This window comes from Pan troglodytes, chromosome 8 (genome assembly GCF_028858775.2).
Source record: "Pan troglodytes isolate AG18354 chromosome 8, NHGRI_mPanTro3-v2.0_pri, whole genome shotgun sequence".
Classification (NCBI taxonomy): domain Eukaryota; kingdom Metazoa; phylum Chordata; class Mammalia; order Primates; family Hominidae; genus Pan; species Pan troglodytes.
Genome location: NC_072406.2, coordinates 81,333,083 through 81,355,076, shown reverse-complemented (window position 1 = coordinate 81,355,076; position 21,994 = coordinate 81,333,083). Strand labels below are relative to the sequence as shown.

The following is a 21,994-nucleotide window of genomic DNA, read 5'->3' as shown; positions in this document are numbered from 1 at the left end:
TAAAAATTAGCCAGGTGTGGTCGTGGGTGCCTGTAATCCCAGCTACTCAGGAGGCTGAGGCAGGAGAAAAGCTTGAACCCGGGACGCGGAGGTTGCAGTGAGCCAAGATGGCGCCACTGCACTCCAGCCTGGGCAACAAGAGCGAAACTCTGTCTCAAAAATAAATAAATTAATTAATTAAATTAAATAACATTTATAGGAGGAAAAAAAACAGGAGAATATCTTTGTGCCCAAGGGGTAGGCAAAGATTTTTTAAACTAGATATGAAAAGCATAAACAAAAAGGAAACATTAAGTATCTAGTGTATTAAAATTAAGAACTGTTTATCATAAGACACCATTAAGAGACTACAAAGTCAAGCCAGAAATTAGGAGAAGATATTTATGATACATACATAGACAAAGGACTCCATATCTAGATATATAAAACACCTTTATCAAGAACATACAAAAAATCCTACACATCAATAAGAGAAAAAGAGTCAACTAGATAGAAAAATGAGCAAAACTTGGAACCAACCAAGATAGTAGGTAAACGGATAAACAAACTTTGGTACATCCATACAATGGAATATGATTTGGCACTAAAAATAAATGAGCAATCAAGTCACAAAGATATATGGAGAAACCTTAAAAGAATATTGCTAAATGAAATAAACCAATCTAAAAAGGCTACATTCTATATGATTCCAACTACATGACATTCTAGAAAAGACAAAATCATAGACAGTAAAAAGATGAGTAGTTGCCGAAGACTGTGTGGATGGTGGTGGTAGCGCAGGTGCCAGAGCAGCATGACTAGGTGAATGAAACACAGGGAATTTTTAGGGTGGTTAAACTATTCTATATGATATCACAATGATGGATACATAACATTATGCATTTATCAAACCCAGAAAATGTACAACAGAGTAAACCCTAATGTAAACTATGGACTTTAGTTAATAATAATGTGGTAATAATGGTTCAACAATTTTAACAAATGTATCACTCTAATGCAAGATTAGTAACAGTGAATCCATGTGGGGCTGGGGTGAGGAAGAAGGGAGTACATAGAACTCTACTTTCTGCTCAATTTTTCTGAAAATCTAGAATTGCTCTTAAAAGAGCTCTTGAGTATGTATCTAGGAGTGGAACTGCTAGATACAGATAATGCAAACCAGTTTTCTATATAGTTATGTAAGAATCTGAGGCTGGACACAGTGCCTCACACCTGTCATTCCAGCACTTTGGAAGGCAGAGGCAGGAGGATCACTTGAGCCCAGAAGTTTGAGATTAGCCTGGGAAACATGGGGAGACCCCAACTCTACAAAAATAGTAAAATATTAGCTGAGCATGGTGGTGTGTGCCTGTTGTCTGAGCTACTTGGGAGGCTGAGGTGAGAGGATCGCCTGAGCTTGAGAGGTCAAGGCTACAATGAGCCATGATCACGTCACTACACTCCAGCCTGGGTGACACAGCAAGACCCTGTCTCAAAAAAATTAAATTTAATTTGAAAACTAAAAGAAAGCAATCTGGGTGATAAAGACTCAAAACCCAGGGTTCTTGAACAATAACTAAAGGAAATAGCATATTTAGCTTAGAGAAGACAGGATAAACAAGACAGTGATGTGGAAAATGCTTAGAGAGAACTCTTACTTAGAAAAGGATTAGATTTATTTTGCGTATCTCTAAAAAGCAGAGTGGATACTGTTAACAGAACAGCAGAATCCCCACACTCTGAAAAGTAGGCATACAGAAACTCACGTCAGGAATATTAAAAAGGAATTTATTCTTGCTGTGGGCGAGATGTCAGACCTCCAAGATCCAACATAATATCTAATATATGAAAGATTTTCATGCAGAGCATCCTACGTGCAAAGCCAAGTTTGGAAACCAATGAGGCAGTCTAACCTCCTAAACTTATAGGTGAGATCCAGGAAATTAAATGACTGTCCAGAGTTACCTACCAAGACAGCAGTAAAGTTAAGGCTAGATCTTCCAGTGCTAGCCCAGTGATCTTTTTATTACACCAGGACATTTCACAAACCCTAGATTGGTGTGGCAAGATTTGTTCTTAGTGACACATGCTTGGTCGTAAACAACCCGTTGTTTCCTCCTCTTTTTCCTTTAAGCTTTCTTTTCAGCATGTTCACTGATCATCTATTTAATAATCTAAAGATATGTCAGGAACCAATATTAAGTTTACCTGAAACAAATTTTCTACCCCATTTTATAAATAAGGGCTTTTCTTATATTCTAGAACCTCTCCCATTTTCCACAATTACTCCTAGCAGAGATTTGGTGACCAGTTCTGCAAAATTCTTTCAGTATTATCGCATAGCATTTGTCTGGTATGGTCACCAGGATGTTTGAAAACTAGTTAGTTTATTTTTAATCTTCTTAACAATAACAAAGCTTTCATTCTGTTTTAATTTTTAATGATCCTACCTTTCCCAATTTAAATCTTTTTTTTTTGAATAGTGGGGGAAAGCTTTCTTTTGCATTTGTTATATTAAAATAAGTGTGCCAAATGAGCATATTATTTTCTTATTCATCTTATTCTAAATATGAGGTTTAAAATGTCTTTCTTAGCTTTAAAAGCCTCAAGCTCGTTGTCAAGATAGTCTTTCTGAGGTTATTACAAATCTATACCACTTTTTTCATTTTCTTTAGTTATCCTAATTTTACTGAACACAAGATAATCTTTCAAATAATCCTTGGCCAGGCACAGTGGCTCATGCCTATAATCCCAGCACTTTGGGAGGTAAAGGTTGGGGAATCACTTGAGTCCAGGAGTTTGAGACCAGACTGGGCAACACAACAAGACCCTATCTCTAAAAAAAAAAAATTTTTTTAAATTAGCCAGGCAGGGTGATTCATATGTCTGCGGTCCCAGCTACTTGGGAGGCTGAGGTAGGAGGATTACTTGGGCCCCCAGGGGGATGAGGCTGCAGTGAGCCGTAATCATGACACTACACTCAGCCTGGGCAACACAGTGAGACCCTACCTCAAAAAAAAAAAAAAAAAAAAAGGCCTGGTATGGTGGCTCACGCCTATAATCCCAGCACTTTGGGAGGCTGAGGCAGGCAGATCATGAGGTCAAGAGATCGAGACCATCCTGGCCAACATGGTGAAACCCCATCTCTACTAAAAATACAAAAAATTAGCCGGGCGTGGTGGCATGCGCCTGTAATCCCAGCTACTCGGGAGGCTGAGGCAGGAGAATCACTTGAACCCGGGAGGCAGAGGTTGCAGTGAGCCAAGATCGCGCCATGGCACTCCAGGATGGCAACAGAGCAAGACTCCATCTCAAAAAAAAAAGAGGAATCATTGTATCATTATGAAGAACTTCAGAAGGAATACCTGGGTCATGGTGAGTACTCAGTAAATATTGTTATTATAGCAAACCTCTTTTCATGTGAATGAATACAGATCAATATCATCACATTAATAATGGCCCTAAGCACTTAATGGTTATTACCATAATTAGGTTTTTTAATGTCTGGACATTTAAGTGGCTTTCAATTTTTGAATATTATAAACAGTGAAATGAACAAAGTTGATTATTTTAGGATAAAATCTGATCAGAAGAATCTGCGGATCAAAATAATATTAATCAATACAGGCACTGCTCAAATATTTCCAGCTGCATACATTCTGAGTGCATGGTATGATTGTATTCCCTACCCTCTTGTGGCTGGGTGAGGTACGAACAAGACTGTTTCTAGAGACAATAAATTTGATCAAAAATGCTCTTTGTTACTTCTAGGATGGGGCATTTTAATGGCTTGTGAGAGACTCTGCAGAGATTTCTCTCCCTCAGCCATGATGAGTGTGATGTTCCTGGCTGCTCCATCACTGAGCATGGCACAGAATAAGGCCCTCAGCTAACTCACAAGGAACATGTTGCCTGGGCAAGAAAGAAGCCACTGCCACTGTTGTTTTTAAGTCACTGAGTTTTGGGGTTGTCTCTTACATAGTAATAATCCAGACTATTCTGGCTACTATAAATGATATCCACTTTTGAAGATTTTGATACATATTGCTAAACTGCCAGAATGGTTACACATGGCCTTTTAGAATCTCAGATCAATTTCTGGGAAGATGGCAACATAGTCTTTGAATCTCCCCAGATCGTCACATAAAAACAGATGGACCAACTAGACAGCAAAACCAAAAAAATCTAAGGATCCAATTTACCACAGAAAAAGATAAAGTATTCCCACAATCCCAAAACATAATGCGTAGGGACAAACCAGGTTAATAGCCACAAAACCTGCATGATACTAGGGTTGTGCAGGAGGAATCAAAGAATGCAATGGAGTGTCTGATGGACCTAAGAACTCCCAAATTACTCATATATATTCACTGGAAAGCAAGGTGTCAATCTGAGAATAAGAGCTAACGCTGGAAGGGGTTTTGCACAATCCAATAATATTAGAACACTCAAAACTGACCAGTCAGGCCTGCTGTCTAGGATAGGTGGTTAGAAAAACTATCCTAAACCAAACCATCAAAAGTTCAGGAAGGGCCAGGCACGGTGGTTCACACCTGTAATCCCAGCACTTTGGGAGGCTGAGACAGGTGGATCGCCTGAGCTCAGGAGCTCGAAACCAGCCTGGGCAACACGGTGAAACCCCGTATCTACCCCAAAATACCAAAAAAAATAATAATAATAATTGGGCGTGGTAGTGTGCCCTGTGGTCCTAGCTGCTCAGGAGGCAGAGATGGGAAGATCGCTTTAGCCTGGGAGACGGAGGTTGCAGTGAGCTGAAATCGTGCCACTGCACTCCAACATGGGTGACAGAGTGAGACTCCGTCACGAAAAAACAAAAAGTTCAGGAGAAGGTCGGGTGCAGTGGCTCACATCTCAGCACTTTGGGAGGCCAGGATGGGAGGATCACTTGAGCTCAGGAGTTTGAGACCAGCCTGAGCAACATAGCAAGACCCTGTCTCTACAAAAAATATATATTTTTTAATTAGCTAGGCACAGTGGCACATGCCTGTGGTCCCAGCTACTTGGAAGGCTGAGGTAGGAGGATCGCTTGGGCCTTGGAGGTCAAGGCTGCAGTGAGCCATAGTCATGCCACTGCATTCCAGCCTGGGCAACAGAGCAAGATCTTATCTCAAAAAAAAAAAACACATTGGGGAAAACTAATTTCACATAAAAATTAGCAACATAAATATATCAAGGTCAAATCCCATACAAAGTTATTTTAAGAAAAAAAGAGAAGGAACAGAATGGCATTTCTACAGACAAGATAGATCAAAACTGTAATTTATTTCAAAACAGGCTATACGATATTAAGAAAATGATACAATACATGAAAGAAAATCTTAAGCTAGGGTGAGAAAAATCAGAAAACAATTAGAAATAGAAGTAAAAATCATTTTAGAAATAAAGGATAAGCAGAAGGAATACAAGAGCAAAAAACCACACTCAAACAAGACTCAAAAATACTGATATCAAGAAGAAAACCAAAGCAAAGGAATGGAATAAATACTAATTAATAATGGCTGTAATTCAAGAAAACTTTCCTCAAATGAAAAAACTGTTAACAATACCCTATGCCAGAAGACAATGCAGTAATAATAGATTTAAAACACTCAAGAAGGCTGGGCATGATGGATCATATCTGTAATCCCAGCACTTTGGGAGGCCAAGGCAGGCGGATCACAAGGTCAGGAGTTTGAGACCAGCCTGGCCAATATGGTGAAACCCCATCTCTACTAAAAATTTAAAAACTAGCCAGACATGGTGGTGAGCACCTGTAGTCCCAGCTACTCGGGAGGCTGAGGCAGGAGAATCGCTTGAACCTAGGAGGCAGAGGTTGCAGTGAGCCGAGATTATGCCACCGCACTCCAGCCTGGGTGACAGAGCAAGACTCCATCTCAAAAATAATAAATAAATACAAAATAAATAAAATAACTCAAAAAAATGTAAGCCAAGATTATTCAGAAAAACTAACTTTTAAGTGTAAAGGACACAAAAAAGCCATTACCAATATGCAAAAACTTAGGCCTTATTGTTCCCATGAGCATTTCCTGAGGAATCTATTAGACTCTAGTAACTAGAGAATAAGCTTCAGACAATGAAACAAATAAAGAGAGAAAGATATAAGGACTGGTGGTGCACACTATATGAACAGTTATTTATAAAACCAAGACTAAGTGAGGGCGAAAGGAAGCACATAAAGTATATAATTACTATACACTCTGACAATGTACTTACTATGGTACATTTAAGAAATGTGAGTAAAACAAATAGCAAATGCTAAATTTTTTTTAACTAACTTCATAATCATATTGATAGTGGTAATGTTAGTATTGTTATTCTGAGACTATTATGTATATAATGTGGGGTAAAGATATTGAGTAAATTATGGGATATGCTAATTACATCTTCCTTTGACTCTGAAAATCAGTATTCTTCATGCAGAAGAAAGGAGATATACATGTAACATAAGAGGTTAAGTAAAAACTTCTAATTTTCAAATTGAATTGGAAATGACAATATGATTCCTGAAGTATTTTATCTTAAATAATATACACAAATAAAAATAAATTTATTAAATCTATATTTAAAAACTCTCCCCATCTATCCACTAAGCAGCCTAGAAATAATGTCCAACACTGTAGCAATGAGCAATCTTTGCATGCAACTATGGCCTTGAAAGATACGGCTGAGTGCAGGTATGAAGCAGAAACACAAAAGACCCTTAAACATCTTGTCATACCAGTTAGCAAGAAAGCCACCAAAAACTCCTAAGGTCTTGGCAGTTTATTAAAAACTTAAACATATTTAACATAAGGCAGCAATTCCACTCCCAGGTACATGCTCAAGAGAAAGGAAAATATAGGTCCACACAAAACTGCTACACAAATGTTCACATCAGCATTAGTCACAACAGCAAAAAAGTAGAAACATCCCAAATACCCACCAACTGGTGAATGCATAAACAAGAATGTGGTATAGCCATAAAATGGAACACTATTCATCAATAAAAAACAATGATATACTAATAACAAATGCTACAATATTGATGAATCTCAAATACATTATACTAAGTGAAAGAAACAAAATAGGAAAAGACCACACATTGTATAATTCCATTTATATGAAATGTCCAGAACAGGCAAATTCATAGAAACAGAGATCAGTGGTTGTCAGAGACTGGAAGGAGGGGAAATGGAGAATGACTGCTAATGGTACAGCATTTTTAAAAATTTCTGGAGTAATGAAAATGTTCTGGAATTAGTGGTAATAGTTGTACAACTCTAAATTTACTAAAAATTTTAAGCACACTTAAAATGGGTGAATTTTTATGGCGAATATATATATATATATATATATCTCAATACAGCTTAAAAAAAGAAAAATCCTAGGGCCCCCATGTCCTTTCATAAGAGTCAATACAAATGTGGTAGGCAGAATTCTAAGATAGCCCTCAATATTACTATCCCATGGTGTACACATGTGTATAATCCTCTTGAGTGTGGGTGAGTCCAGTGAATATGATAGGATACCACTCCTGTGATCAGGTTACTAATCAGTTGATTTTCTTAGTTAATCAAAAGGGAGATTATCCTAACTGGAATTGATCAAACCAGGTAAGCTCTTTAAAAGAAGATGAACGTCAGAGTGATGGTCTCCTCCTGGCCTTGAAGACAACGCAAACTGAGAGAAAGGGGCCACTCAGCAAGGATCCGAGGGCAACCTATAGGAACAGACAGCCTACTGCACAAGAAACAAGGGTATCAGTCATAGCACAACAAGGAAATTTCTGCCAAAAACCAGTGAGCCTGGAAGAGAATCCTGAACTTCAGACGAGACTGCAACCTTGGATTGATTTTAACCTGGTAAGTCCCTGAGCATAGGACCCAGCTAACCTCCACCTGGACTTCTAAATCACAAAAATCCTAAGACATAAATTTGTTATTTTAGGTTGCTAAGTTTGTGGTAATTTGTTACACAGGATTATACAACTAGAGCTTCAACAGGGCAATATTTATAAACATCAAGTATGTTTAAATCATGAGTTTATATATGTTATTGAGAAATAAAACTAGTAGTTTACACCTTTGGAGGATAAGGAACCAAGTTATTATTTTTTAAAACACGCCAAAGGCCGGGCACGGTGGCTCACGCCTGTAATCCCAGCACTTTGGGAGGCTGAGGCGGGCGGATCACAAGGTCAGGAGTTCGAGACCAGCCTGACCAACATGGTGAAATGCCATCTCTACTAAAAATACAAAAATTAGCTGGGCATGGTGGCACGTGCCTGTAATCCCAGCTACTCGGGAGGCTGAGGCAGAAGAATCACTTGAATCCGGGAGGTGGAGGCTGCAGTGAGCCGAGATCACGCCATCGCACTCCAGCCTGGGCAACAGAGCGAGACTCCATCTCAAAATAAATAAATAAATAAATAAATAAATAAATAAATAATAAAACAGGCCAAAAAAGGAAAAAGGTCAAGCATTCTTTTTTCTATATGAGCTGTACCACTAGGTCACAATAGATAGATAACGTCTCTTTGTAAATGTATTCCATTTCATAAGTAAAAACAAAATGACAGAATTTAAAGTATCACCATTCTGCAACTCCCAATGAGTTAAATCAATCTAGGTACTGAGTATCAACAGTTGCAAAAAAGAAAAAAGGCCAGCCGTGGTAGCTCACGCCTGTAATCCAGCACTTTGGGAGGCTGAGCTGGGCGGATCACGAGGTCAGAAGTTTGAGACCAGCCTGACCCAACATGGTGAAATCCCGTCTCTGTTAAAAATAAAAATACGAAAATTAGCCGGATGTCGTGGCACGTGCCTGTAATCCCAGCTACTCAGGAGGCTGAGGCAGGAGAATCACTTGGACCCAGGAAGTGGAAGTTGCAGGAGCCAAGATCACGCCACTGCACTCCAGCCTGGGGGACACAGCAAGACTCTGTCTCAAAAAAAAAGAAAAGAAAAGAAAAGAAAAATGACAGAGAAAGAAAACCAGACATTTTGCACCTGCAATGAAAAAACACACCACCACCTATATTCTTGCCAGAAGAATCAAACTTGAGTTTGATTCAAGCCTCTGGACCTAGCTGCCAACTTATAGGCAATAACTGTACCAAACATAGAGAATACACAAACATAGAGAACTCTACAATTCAAATGACCAAGTGTTCTTCAACAGATATTGCAAGTTAAAGAAAGGTATGAAGAGGGAACCTGAGATTAAGAGAGATTTAAAAACCGTACCAAATTTTTCTTAAATGAGCAAGACTAAACAAACACAAGAAAGTACTACTATAAAAGTCAGTACACTGGTTACTTTTGAGGGGATGGGAGTGTGATGGAGACAGGACACATGGGGTAGCTGGCAAAGTACTACTTCTTGACTTGGATGGTGATAATAAGAAAATATGCCTTATAATAATTTATTTTTGTTGTATATGGTTTTCTACACGTGTTTTTTCAATAAAAACATTAAAAATGAAAAAATCTCAAACCAATAAACAATCAGATTCAAGATATAGTAACTTTTGAACTGAAAATACTTACCTATAAGAGATCTTATCATTTTAAAAAATGCTATCCATAGTTGATCAGGTCTACGTATGGTTTCTAGCAATTCCAAAATGTAATTTTAAAAAAAATTATTTACTTAGTGTTAGAGACAGGATCTTGCTACATTGCCCAATCTGGTCTTGAACTCTTGGGCTCAAACAATCCTCCCTCCTCAGCCTCCCAAAGAGCTGGGATTACAGGCATGAGCCACCACACCCAGGATCAAAATGTAATTTGAACACCAACTATTCTTTTTAAAGAACACACTGGAGTAGCTTTACTTTTACTTTAAACACCCCCCTTTTCCTTTATCCCATAAACATCAGCCATGAACTTCAACTGGTCCAGGTGACATAAGATTACTTTAAACTAGACTGAAGATATTCTCTACAAGACTTAAAAACAGTAAATAAACCAAATAAGTATTTAGTGAAAGTCTATTATATAATCAACACTATCATGTATTTTATGGAGACTACAGAAGCACACTCTGATCCCCTGAACTTAAGGAGCTTACAAATTAGTAGGAGAGATATTTACATGTCATATCTATAAAAGAAATACCTGAGATGCTAGGTTCAGTCTCTCCCTAGAAAGAAAACTAGATTGGTATTCCTATGCCCCCAGCCCATTAACAAGTCATTTCAATAGGCCAAACACTACTACTTTTACGCTTCTTTCATTTGACATGCTCCATCCTTTTGATGATTGTCTGCTCTTCTTTAGGCCTTTTTCTCCATTTTTTTTTTTTTTTAAATAGATACAGGGTCTCCCCATGTTGCCCAAGCTGGTCTTGAATTCCTGGGCTCAAGTGATCCTCCCTCCTCGGCCTCCTAAAGTGATGGGATTAAAGGTGTGAGCCACTGCACTTGGCCTTTTTCTTTTTTCATCTTTTAAAAGGAAGAATAAAAGGGAAGTAAAGTTGAAAACCAAAAAATTCACTTCGGATTCAACACTAAGACCCCAGTAGGTAATCTGGCAAAGGACCAGAAGAGACAATGCAGTACAAAAAAAAAAAAAACCTCACATGGCTGGTAAATCTAAGTTCAATTTATCTAGTAACCAAAGAAATGCAAATTAAAATAATAAGATTGTTTCTGCCTACCAAAATAGCAAAGATTACAAAGTGATCATATTCAATGCTGCCTTGGGTGAAAAAGACCCACAGGTGGACATGTAATTTAATGCAAATACATTTTCCAGATTAATGTGTATTAAGATCCTTCAGATATTTCACGAATTTTGGCCTAGCAGCTCACTTTCAGCAATCTATTCTAAGGAAATAATCTTGTCCTACAGAAATTTAGAGAAAAATTTATGTATACCGATGTCCATATTACCAAAGATATGAAGAAAGCCATCTGAAAAACAGAAACTGCTTAAATATCAAACAATAGAGGAAAAAGTATGCTGAATATATTACATATACATAAATATCAATTAATGCGGAGATTAGAGGAAACACATCCAAATTTTAACAGTGAATTATTTCTATATGAAGAGATTACATATATTTCCAAAACTGTCTACCACATGAATATATTAACTGAACAAGCAGGGGAGAAAAATCCTAGTATTTTCTATTTTTAAAATTATTTCAAATGTTTTGTGGTTTGCTTTTGTCTATGATATTACCATTCTCCACTATCACTGACCACTAATAAGTATTGATCATACTCCCTAAAATATAAGAATAATCAGTTAGGTGTGGTGGCTCAAACCTGTAATCCCAGCACTTTTGTAGGCCTACGTGGGTGGGTTGCTTGAGCCCAGAAGTTCAAGACTAGCCTGGGCAACATGGACAAACCCCATCTCTACAAAAAAATTAAAAAATTAGCTGAAGTGGTGGTGTGTGCCTGTAGTCCCAGCTACCAGAGAGGATGAGGTGGGAGAATCACCTGAGTCCAGGAGTACAAGGCTGCATGCAGTAAGCCATGATCACACCACTGCACTCCAGCTTGAGCAACAGAGTGAGACCCTATTTAAAAAACGAAACAAAACAAAACAAAAAAACCAAAAAACCCAAAACAAAAAACCGTATACATTACCGGATAAAGAAAAGGGGAAAAAAGTGAAACCTTATAGAAGGCATCATAAACATATCTGACCATGCATAGACACATCCCAAAAGTACTCAAGTCCTCTACAGAGTACCTAGAAATAAGATCAACAGACACAATAGTAGCAGTACAGAGAGGTAAGTTACAAAGAATGTAAAAAAACCTTTAGAAAGTTATACCAGAGAATTACTCTCAATCTCTAACTTAATGTTAAAGGAAAAACAAACTTTGGGTGAATTACAGCTCCGATCTGAAGAAACTGTCTGAAACCAGACAGAAGCACATAATCACAAACAGAAAAAAATATATATATTTTTTTTCATGAACCACACAGGAGACTTAAACAGAAAATTTTGCATGAAATTTAGAGGCTCTTCCCTTGAAAGCCTTCCAGGGTAAGAATCTTTCCTTTGCAGGAAAGATTATCTTCTAATCAATCAAATATTTTAGCTGAACTTTAGGGAAAAAAAAATCTCTCTCCCTCATAAAATTATTCAAATTTAAGAAACAGCACAGACCACTTTGATAACTAATTCTGGTATCTTACAATTAGATAGTTTTGTCAAACAGAAGATTTACCTTTCCTGAAACAGATTCTCCGTCATAGAAGAGATAGTGTTTTTCTACTTTGCCATCTTCAGTTTTCATTTCTGCCATTTTCCTGGTTTCCCCATCATTAAGAACAATATCGATCTCACAAATTGGACCAAAAAAGCCTCCAAGAAAACTCTGAAATAAAATGAAAATGGTCATAATTATCATGTTTAGTCAGTCACTACATTTTATAATTTGAATTTAATTACCTATGAACTACGGTTAAATAGACTGCAAATCTGTGAGTTCATAAGGAAATGATAAAAACATATATCAAATGCTACATCAAAGGCCAGGCGTGGTGTCTCACGCCTGTAAACCCAGCACTTTGGGAGGCTGAGGTGGGCGGATCACCTGAGGTCAGGAGTTCAAGACGAGCCTGACCAATATGATGAAACCCTGTCTCTACTAAAAACACAAAAATTAGCCGGGCGTGGTGGCATGCGCCTGTGATACCAGCTACTCGGGAGGCTGAGACAGGGGAATCACTTGAATCCAGGAGGCAGAAGTTGCAGTGAGCCAAGATCGCACCATTGCACTCCAGCCTGGGCAACAAGAGCAAAACTCCGTCTCAAAAAAGAAAGAAAGAAAAAAAAAAAAAAAACTACATCAAAACTGAACAACTTAAGTACAATGTTAAGAGGGTAGATTTCATGTTATGTGTTTTTAACCACCAAAAAGACCAAAAAAAACACCCTAAACAAATTTCAGCATGCTATAATTTCAATCATTTCCATACAAAACCACTATAATCAAATATTAACATATGTCAGAAATCTAAGAAGTTAATTCTTAACAGCTAGGCTTGAAAAATTACCTTTATTTATACTTTTATTTATGAGGTTCTTTTATTATAGCAGAATTTACACAATTCAAAGTACTCACACAAATCCAAATGTACTACTATAATGCACTACTTACTGTAAAATCCACTGCTATATTTGGTCTGAACAGGATATGTTACACTGTGAAAGCCCTTGTAGTAAAACTGGCTATAATGAAGGAAAATAAAATTTCTGTGAATTTTTCCAAAGAAAATCTACAAGCCTTGTTCTATAAATCCTGAATATGACAAATATAAGGGACAAAGATCAATTGCTTATGAATGCCAAAACACATCAGTTGGTAATAATACAGAATCCATTAGCAATTTTGATACTGGATATAGTTATGGATTATTTTAGCCACAATGAAATTTAGTCTTCTAATCTTTTTAAGTTTACACAGAGAACAGTCTCCTATCATGTCATCCTACATCCCTTCATATTCTGTCCTACATAACAACTAGAATGATTTTTTTTTTTGAGATGGAGTCTTGCTCTGTTGCCCAGGCTGAAGTGCAGTGGTGCAATCTTGGCTCACTACAAGCTCCGCCTCCCGGGTTCACACCATTCTCCTGCCTCAGCCTCCCAAGTAGCTGGAACTACAGCCATCTGCAACCACACCCAGCTAATTTTTGTATTTTTAGTAGAGACAGGGTTTCACGATGTTAGCCAGGACGGTCTCGATCTCCTGACCTCGTGATCCACCCGCCTTGGCCTCCCAAAGTGCTGGGATTACAGGCATGAGCCACCGCGCCCAGCCCAGAATGATCTTTTTTAAAAAATTTTTTGTAGAGACAGGGTCTCACTCTGCTGCCTAGGCTGGTCTCAAACTCCTGGGCTCAAGCAATCCTCCTGCCTCGGCCTCCCAAAGTGTTGGGATTATGGGCGTGAGCCACTGCACCTGGCTCTGAATGATCTTTAAAAAACATATATCTGGCTGGGCGCGCTGGCTCACACTTGTAATCCCAGCACTTTCAGAGACCAAGGCAGGCAGATCACTTGAGGTCAGCAGTTCGGGACAAGCCTGGCCAACATGGTGAAACCCCGTCTTTAATACAAAAATTAGTCGGGCATGGTGATGCATGCCTGCAGTCCCAGCTACTCGGGAGGCTGAGGCAGGAGAATCACCTGGACCCAGAAGGCAGAGGTTGCAGTGAGCCAAGATCACACCACTGCGCTCTAGCCCGGGTAACAGAGCAAGAATTTGTCTCCAAAAAAAAAATGTTCACAAGTGTTATTCATAATAGCCCCAAATAGAAACAATCCAAATATCAATCAACAAGAGAATGGATATATACAATTTAGTATATATTCATACAAATGGGAACACCAAACAGCAATAGAATTAGAGGAGATACAACTACACACAAGAATGAATCTCATACACATAATGTTGAGTGAAAGAGGCCAGACACAAAAGGAATACACAAAACGTACGTATAACTCCACTCACATAGTAAGCAAAAAACATGTAAGGTACATTATGGTATTACAGGTCAGGTAGTGACAGAAAGAAAGCACAAAGGGAGCTTCTGGCTGCTAGTAATGTTCTGGCTGTTTTTTTTTATAACTGAGCATTTGATACAGAGGTATTTCACTTGGTGAAAATTCATCAAGCTATACACCTATTCGTGTACTTTTCCATAGTTATTTTACTTCAGTTGTGATTTTAAAAACAGACACACACGCAATGTATTCTCTAATGTGGTCTACATATATCTGACACTCGTCATCTCTCCAACTACTCAGCCTCCAACATTCAGAGCTCTTTCTTCAACAGTTCCAATTTGCTAGTGTCCTTCTTGTCTTAGAGCCAAGCAAAGTATTCTTAACCTAATTCACCCTGAGTTTCAGTTTGACTCCCTCTCCATGAGACCTTCCTTGACTTCCTAATCAAAACTGGATTCTCCAAATTTAGGTTTCACAAGGCTTACTTAGTACCTGACTCTCCTACTGAACTGCAAACTCCATGAGGCTCATCTAAGGCAGCATATGGCATTTAGCAGAAGGCATTAAAATACCTGTTGAATGTTAATTTTGAACAAACACATACCATTTTAATAACAGAAAATAAACAAATATACAAGAGAAATTAACTGAAATCTGGAATAATCAATAATATTAGCCTTTCTGAGCAAATTAGCATTGGTATAGTAGCAAACTATATCAATGGAATTTATATTAAACCTCAGTTCTGTCCTCACTTAGGAGAGTCATTAGTTTGCTTTCTGTTAGCTTGCTTTGTGGCTATGTAGGGCACAAGGTGATGCTATACTCAAATGAGATGTTTTCCTAAATCCTATATTAACAAAAGGGATTATAATTTTAAGCAACCAACTAAAAGAATTACCAGATTAGTACTTTTGACATATGTAGCAAATTTTCTTTTTGGGCCAGGCGCGGTAGCTCACACCTGTAATCCCAGCACTTTGGGAGGCCAAGGTGGGCGAATCACAAGGTCAGGAGTTCGAGACCAGCCTGGCTAACACGGTGAAACCCCGTCTCTACTAAACATACAAAAAATTAACTGGGCATAGTGGTATGCTCCTGAGGCAGGACAATCACTTGCACCCAGGAGGTGGAGGTTGCAGTGAGCCGAGATCGCGCCACTGCACTCCAGCCCTGGGGACAGAGTGAGACTCTGTTTAAAAAAAAAAAAATTTTTTTTTCTTTTTGACATGTTTTAATCTTTTCTGGCAAAATTACAAATAACAAACTCGAATTTTAACCAGAAAACTAATTTTAATCAGAAAACTATTCTGAACTAATTTAGAAAAAAGAGAATGAAAAGCATCAGTGATAGGTCACACACACTGTCCATTCCTAGGTGGCTTTCGTACTCCAAGTCTTAAACTCAAAATGGTAAATTTTGAAATACTGTAGTACATTTCCTCTAAGGGCTACAGAAATGAGAATGTATCGCAGCTTAAAATCATGCAGCTCACATTTACTAATCGAATATGTGCTGAGCTAGCAGGGTACAGGGGTTGTGTGGGAGGAGCAATCATGAAAGGGTAGAAGACAACATCTTCAAGTAGCAGTCTATTTTAGATGGAAAACAAAATCAGTTATATTGAAGGATAATGCTAATTGGCAGAGACAGCAATAAGAATGAGCTCTCCTTCCTTATGACATCCACATTTATAACTCATTTGAGTTATAAAACAGAGATAGAAAAATTAAAATTAATTCTTTTTTTTTTTTTTTTTTGAGACAGAGTCTCACTCTGTCACCCAGGCTGGAGTGCAGTGGTATGATCTCAGCTGACTGCAACTTCTGCCTCATGGGCTCAAGCAAGCCTCCCACCTCAAGCCTCCCAAGTAGCTGGGACTACAGGCGTGAGCCACAACACCTGGCTCGTTTTTATATTTTTTGTAGAGACAGGGTTTCTGCCACATTGCCCAGGCCAGGCGCAAACTCCTGGGCTCAAGTGATCCACCCGCCTCAGCCTCCCGAAGTGCTGGGATTACAGGCGTGAGCCACCTTGCTTGGCCTTAAAATTAATTTTCTCATTCCTCCTGACACTTCCCAGAGCTACTTAAAAGAAAAATGAGATTTGAAAACTATAAAAATCGTTTTACAGAGAAAAGGAAATATTATAACTTTTTTCCACATGCATATACCTAAACACACAGAGTTCCACTTGGGATTTGAAAGCTGACATTAAAAGATCAAATCGCCAGGCGCGGTGGCTCACGCCTGTAATCCCAGCACTTTGGGAGGCCGAAGCAGGAGGATCACAAGGTCAGGAGATCGAGACCATCCTGACTAACACGGTGGAACCCCATCTCTACAAAAACAGAACAAATTTGCCAGACGTGGTGGCATGCACTTGTAGTCCCAGCTATGCGGGAGGCTGAGGCAGCAGAATCGCTTGAACCCAGGAGGCAGAAGTTGCAGTAAGCCGAGATCTTGCCACTGCACTCCAGCCTGGGCGACAGAGTGAGATTCTGCCTCAAAAAAAAAAAAAAAAAAAAATCAAATCCCAAAGTTAAATAAAATTTTGATAGAACTAAAATTGCCACCAATTAAAATGGTATAAACCAAGTTCATTTTATAAAATTTCACAATTAACACCATAATGATAAACAATGTTTTGACACCATTCTTTAAATATTTAAATTCCTAACCATTAAAAATATGTGAAAAACTACGTGCTATCCTCTATTATTTTCTGGATGCAAGAAATATTTCATAATTTTAAAAAAGGTAGCAGAACACAGTGGCTCACACCTGTAATCCTAGCACTTTGGGAAGCTGAAGCAGGAGGATCACTTGAGCCCAGAAGTTCAAGACCAGCTTCGTCAATACAGCTAGACCCCCATATCTACAAAAATTTTAAAAATTAGCCCAGCATAGTGGTGTGTGCCTGCAGTCCCAGCTACTTGGGAGGCTGAACCCAGGAGGTCGAGGCTGCAGTAAGCCACTGACTGGGCGGCAGAGCAAGAGCTTGTCTCAAAAAAAAAAAATGAAAATATTTTTGAATACAATCAAAACACTAAAATTGGAAGCAATCAAATGGCATTTTTAAAAAGCCTAGTATAGCATATGCAAAAAAGTAATAGGTTGAGTAATAAATTACTGCACTTTAACCAGTTATTCCATGACAATATAGCACTGGGTTAACATTCAGTTTTTGGGTTTTTTTGTTTTTTTTTTTTTTTGAGATGGAGTCTCCGCTCTTTCGCCCAGGCCGGAGTGCAGTGGCGCTAGCTCGGCTCACTGCAAGAAGCTCCGCCTCCCGGGTTCATGCCATTCTGCTGCCTCAGCCTCCCGAGTAGCTGGGACTACAGGCGCCTGCCACCGCGCCTGGCTAATTTTTTGTATTTTTAGTGAAGACGGGGTTTCACCGTGTTAGCCAGGATGGTCTTGATCTCCTGACCTCGTGATCCGCCCGCCTCGGCCTCCCAAAGTGCACCACGCCCGACCAACATTCAGTTTTTTTACATTAGGGCATATCGAAAATGAACTAGTCGGCCAGGCACAGTGGCTCACACCTGTAATCCCAACATTTTGGGAGGCCAAGGCGGGCGGATCACTTGAGGTCGGGAGTTTGAGACCAGTCTGGCCAACATGGCGAAACCCCGTCTCCACTAAAAATACAAAAAAAAAAAAAAAAAAAAAAAAAAATTGGCCGGGTGTGGTGGCGCATTCCTGTAGTCCCAGCTACTCAGGAGGCGGAAGTTGCAGTGAGCCAAGATCGCGCCACTGCACTCCAGCCTGGGCGACAGAGCGAGACTCCGTCTCAAAAAAAAAATAATAATAATAATAAAGGAACTAGTCTTACTAAAAAACACCTCCAGAAAATTGTGGATATCTTACATTTTACAGGTAGAGAACAAAAAGAAAAAAAATAACTGAGGAAAAAAGCTTGTCTTTTAGAAAGAACTGAAAGAGAAAGATCTCTACCCAAAGTCTCTCTTTCGAAGTTTTTTCTAAGATGTGCAACTTCTGTCATTTGAAATAAAGGGTAATGAAATTAAATTCTTTTTCTAATTATTCTAAATAAAATTCTAATACTTCTGATATGTTAAAGAGGAAGTAAAATACACAACTGTCAAGCCGGTAAAGACTAGAAGGAAAGAGAATAAAATTTGTTGAGGGTTAGGATATGATGCAGACAGCAATTCAGTTTTGAGATTTTTTTTTTTTTTTTTTTTTTTTGAGACGGAGTCTCACTCTGTCGCCAGGCTGGATGGAGTACAGCGGCGCGATCTCGGCTCACTGCAACCTCTGCCTCCCGGGTTCAAGTGATTCTCCTGCCTCAGCCTCCTGAGTAGCTGGGATTACAGGTGTGCGCCACACCTAATTTTTTTATTTTTAGTTGAGACGGAGTTTCACCATGTTGGTCAGGCAACTTCCGCCTCCCGAGTAGGTGGGACTACAGCAATGCGCCACCACACTTGGCCAATTGTTTTTTGTTTTTGTATTTTTAGTGAAGACGGGGTTTCGCCATGTTGGCCAGGTTGGTCTCAAACTCCCGACTTCAGGTGATCCGCCCACCTCGGCCTCCCAAATTGTTGGGATTACAGGTGTGAGCCACCGCACCCCGTGAGATCTTTTAAGTGCAAAAATACTACTCACTTCTTTTGGTAAAGATATCTTCAAGGGCACATTTGGAATATTGCGATTTTCAGGATTAACTATTAACATGCAAGTTAAAACTCTTGAGCTTTTAAATAACTGGACTGCAATATATATGACTATAAAAACATGCTAGCAATTGTTTTTATAGTTTTCTAATCTTGGCCTAAACCTCCTATCACTCACTTTAGGTTAATTTAGGATTTTTCATATAATTTCTGAACCCAATATTGAGCATTACCAATTAGCAAAAATACATGGTAGATACATAAAAAGGCAACTTTTTAGTCCCCACTGAAGGAATTTCACTAAGTCCAGTGGATGTAAAGAAATGCAACTCATTGCATTTCTGAGGTGGAAGGCTGACTCTCAAAATTCATTCACTTAGCCCATACACAAGCAATGAAACAGCAAATTTTCATACATATATTACATCTGTGACCATTTCAGTGTTTTAAAGTTTTACAATTTAGTTTCTGTTTGGGTAACTTGAAAATATAAACTGCTCTTGAACATAATTCAAAAAAGCGTATTAAAAGTAATAATTACAAATGTAAGCAAAAAATAAGAGGACCTTTTAAGTTTTCTTTTCAAATGATATTCAATTAAAGAAGCCTGCCCTAACTCTGACTAGGCAAGGTCCCCCAATACTTCCTTCTTAGTATCTGTCACAATTCTAATTTCCACGTTAAACAAATAATTTATACAAATAAATGTTTATCTCTCCCTACATTGTAAGCTACGAGAGCAGGTAGGCGCTGTTTCCATTTTACTCGGGTCCCCTAGGCACACCTGAGCAATTATTTGTTGAATGAAAGAAAAAAAGCTCTAAGAATGAACATGAATGTCTGGATTTTGTTTTGTTTTGTTTTGAAAGCAACATCATTACTGAAATTAAAAGTTATTTATTCAAAGTAGCTTTTTAAAAATATACCTGGCTCGGCCTTTTAAGCCAAAAGTCTCAAGCAGTCTATTGAATCAGTGAGCTTTGGGAAGAGCAGGTAGTATTAGGAGAGCATACAGTAGGCGCTAAATGAAGCGAATTGACGACTACTACCAGAAAATGGGTAAAATGAGATCTAACCTAGAGACTGCCGACACCCAGCTAAATACCACAATGCCCAGGCTAGTGCTTCCGCGGACTGTGGTGAGAGCACTGATTCCCCTCCCTCCTCTGCCTCATAGGCCGTTTCAACAACCCAGAGCGTTAAGTTCAGAGAAATAGCTTGCGGACGGAAATGAGAGCCAATGCTTAAAACGGCGGGCACCAAACGGGTATCTCTGGAGTTAAAGATATCCCCCATTCCAACGTCCTTTTATTTTTCTCTCCCATTTTACAAGTGTCAACAGAAAGCCTGAACTGGGGTCATGAAATCAAAGAATGTCACCATAGTCAGGTTTTAAAATATCAGAGTTTATCAAGTTCGTGACACACTGAGTGCCCAAGGCCCCCGAAGAGTCCGGAGGTGGGGGGCTCCCGGGTCACCCCACCTGGATGGAAGAGAGGCTGCCCGGGAGGAGAACAGGGACTGGCTACCTAGGAAGGGGAGGCGGCGACCAGCCCCCGCAGAGGCGGGGTCCGAGTCCCCAGCCAGAGCCCCCACAAGCAGTCGAAGAACGCGGGCAGAGGCTCCGACATGGCCAGGAGAGCACGCCGCCGCCCGTAGGTGCTCGGGCCTCGCCGAGACCGGGAAGAGGTGGCGCCGCCCGCTTTTCCCAGACCCAGGGGTGGCCCGACAGGCCTAACCCCGCTCCCCGCCCTGCTCCCCCGTCCCCTCCTCCGGCGACGCCCGGCCCGCGGTTGGCCGGCCCGCCGCGCGCTCCGGGACGAGGGCGGGAGGCGAGCGCGCTGGCCGCCGCGCACTCACCATTGTCAACGCCGCCGCCGCGTCCCCCCTACTCCACTCCTCTTCCCTCAGGAGAACTCCCAGCCCCGGCTCCCTCCGCTCCGGCGCCCCGTCACGTGACCTCGGGCCGCCCCCTCACACGTGACCGCTCCCTTCCTCTCCCCCTCCCCCCGCACCCGTCCCTCTCCCAGCCTCCTGCCCCGCCCTGCTGGCCGCCAGGCACTCCGGGGAGAGGCCGCTTGGAGGCGGGGCCTCAGGCTCCACCCTTCGGAGGGTGGAGAGGGGCGGGCAAATTACGTCGAGTGGGCGGGGCCTGAACAGAGGCAGGTTCGCGGGCTCCTCCTCGCTGTCTCTTCGGTCACCGGACGAGCGATTCCGTGTCCGGCCTCTTTACCGCACCCAGTTCCTCTTTGTGAAAGTTTGAGCGGCTGGGAAGGAAGGAGGAGAGGAAGGATTCATCTGGAGGCGCTCTCCTTGGCTGGGTCCTTGGGTTGCCGAGGCGAGTGGGAGCCCTGCTTCCTTAGGCCTCGCAAGAAGAGATGTGCTCTCTTCGTCCACGGCGAGGCGTTCTGCCACCTTGCCTGAACGCAGTCCCGCTCCACCTCCTTCTGAGTCTGGGTTTTCTTAACTTGGCTTTCTCGCCTCTGAAGAGAAGACCAGTAGAAAAAAATCCTAGGGTACAACTTTCATTGCTTCCCAAAGTCCCCAGATGGCCCCTGAGCGACCCACCCTGATCCTGGAGGGCTCACAAACCCACCGTTCCGCCCAGCCGTTCTGAGAGGGCAAAGGCGCTCCCCCGAAAGTCCCACGGCGCAGCTGAAGACTACGCTGGCCTGAACTGGATCCTCCTCCCTAGTGTAAGCCTATAGGACCTCCAGATGAGGAAAATACTGTGTGGGATTTCAGAGTATAGTGTTGAAGGGCCACAGTGCACTCTATGCATAACCAAAGCAGAAGAAAAATCCATCCCCGAACGCACTATAATTACCCCACCTTAAAACAGAAGTTTGTGAGGCAAGGCCATGAAACAGGTCTCAAAAAAATTTTTTGTA

At 40.5% G+C, this 21,994-nt stretch overlaps 1 protein-coding gene across 9 annotated transcripts in view; it reads right to left on the bottom strand.

Annotated features, from left to right (window-relative positions):
* The window catches only part of VPS26A (VPS26, retromer complex component A), a 49,184-nt gene extending 27,366 nt beyond the window's left edge, over nt 1-21,818 (bottom strand). Inside the window, exons 1-5 of one of the 9 annotated variants that reach the window (XM_063780400.1) lie at nt 21,240-21,718; nt 20,030-20,081; nt 14,953-15,032; nt 13,109-13,179; nt 12,173-12,322 (exon numbers count right to left, since the gene is read on the bottom strand). In XM_063780400.1, coding sequence (XP_063636470.1) covers nt 12,173-12,250 — 78 coding nt within the window. In that variant the 5' untranslated portion in view covers nt 12,251-12,322; nt 13,109-13,179; nt 14,953-15,032; nt 20,030-20,081; nt 21,240-21,718. 9 annotated transcript variants of the gene reach the window in all.
* Between the last annotated feature and the right edge of the window lie 176 nt (nt 21,819-21,994).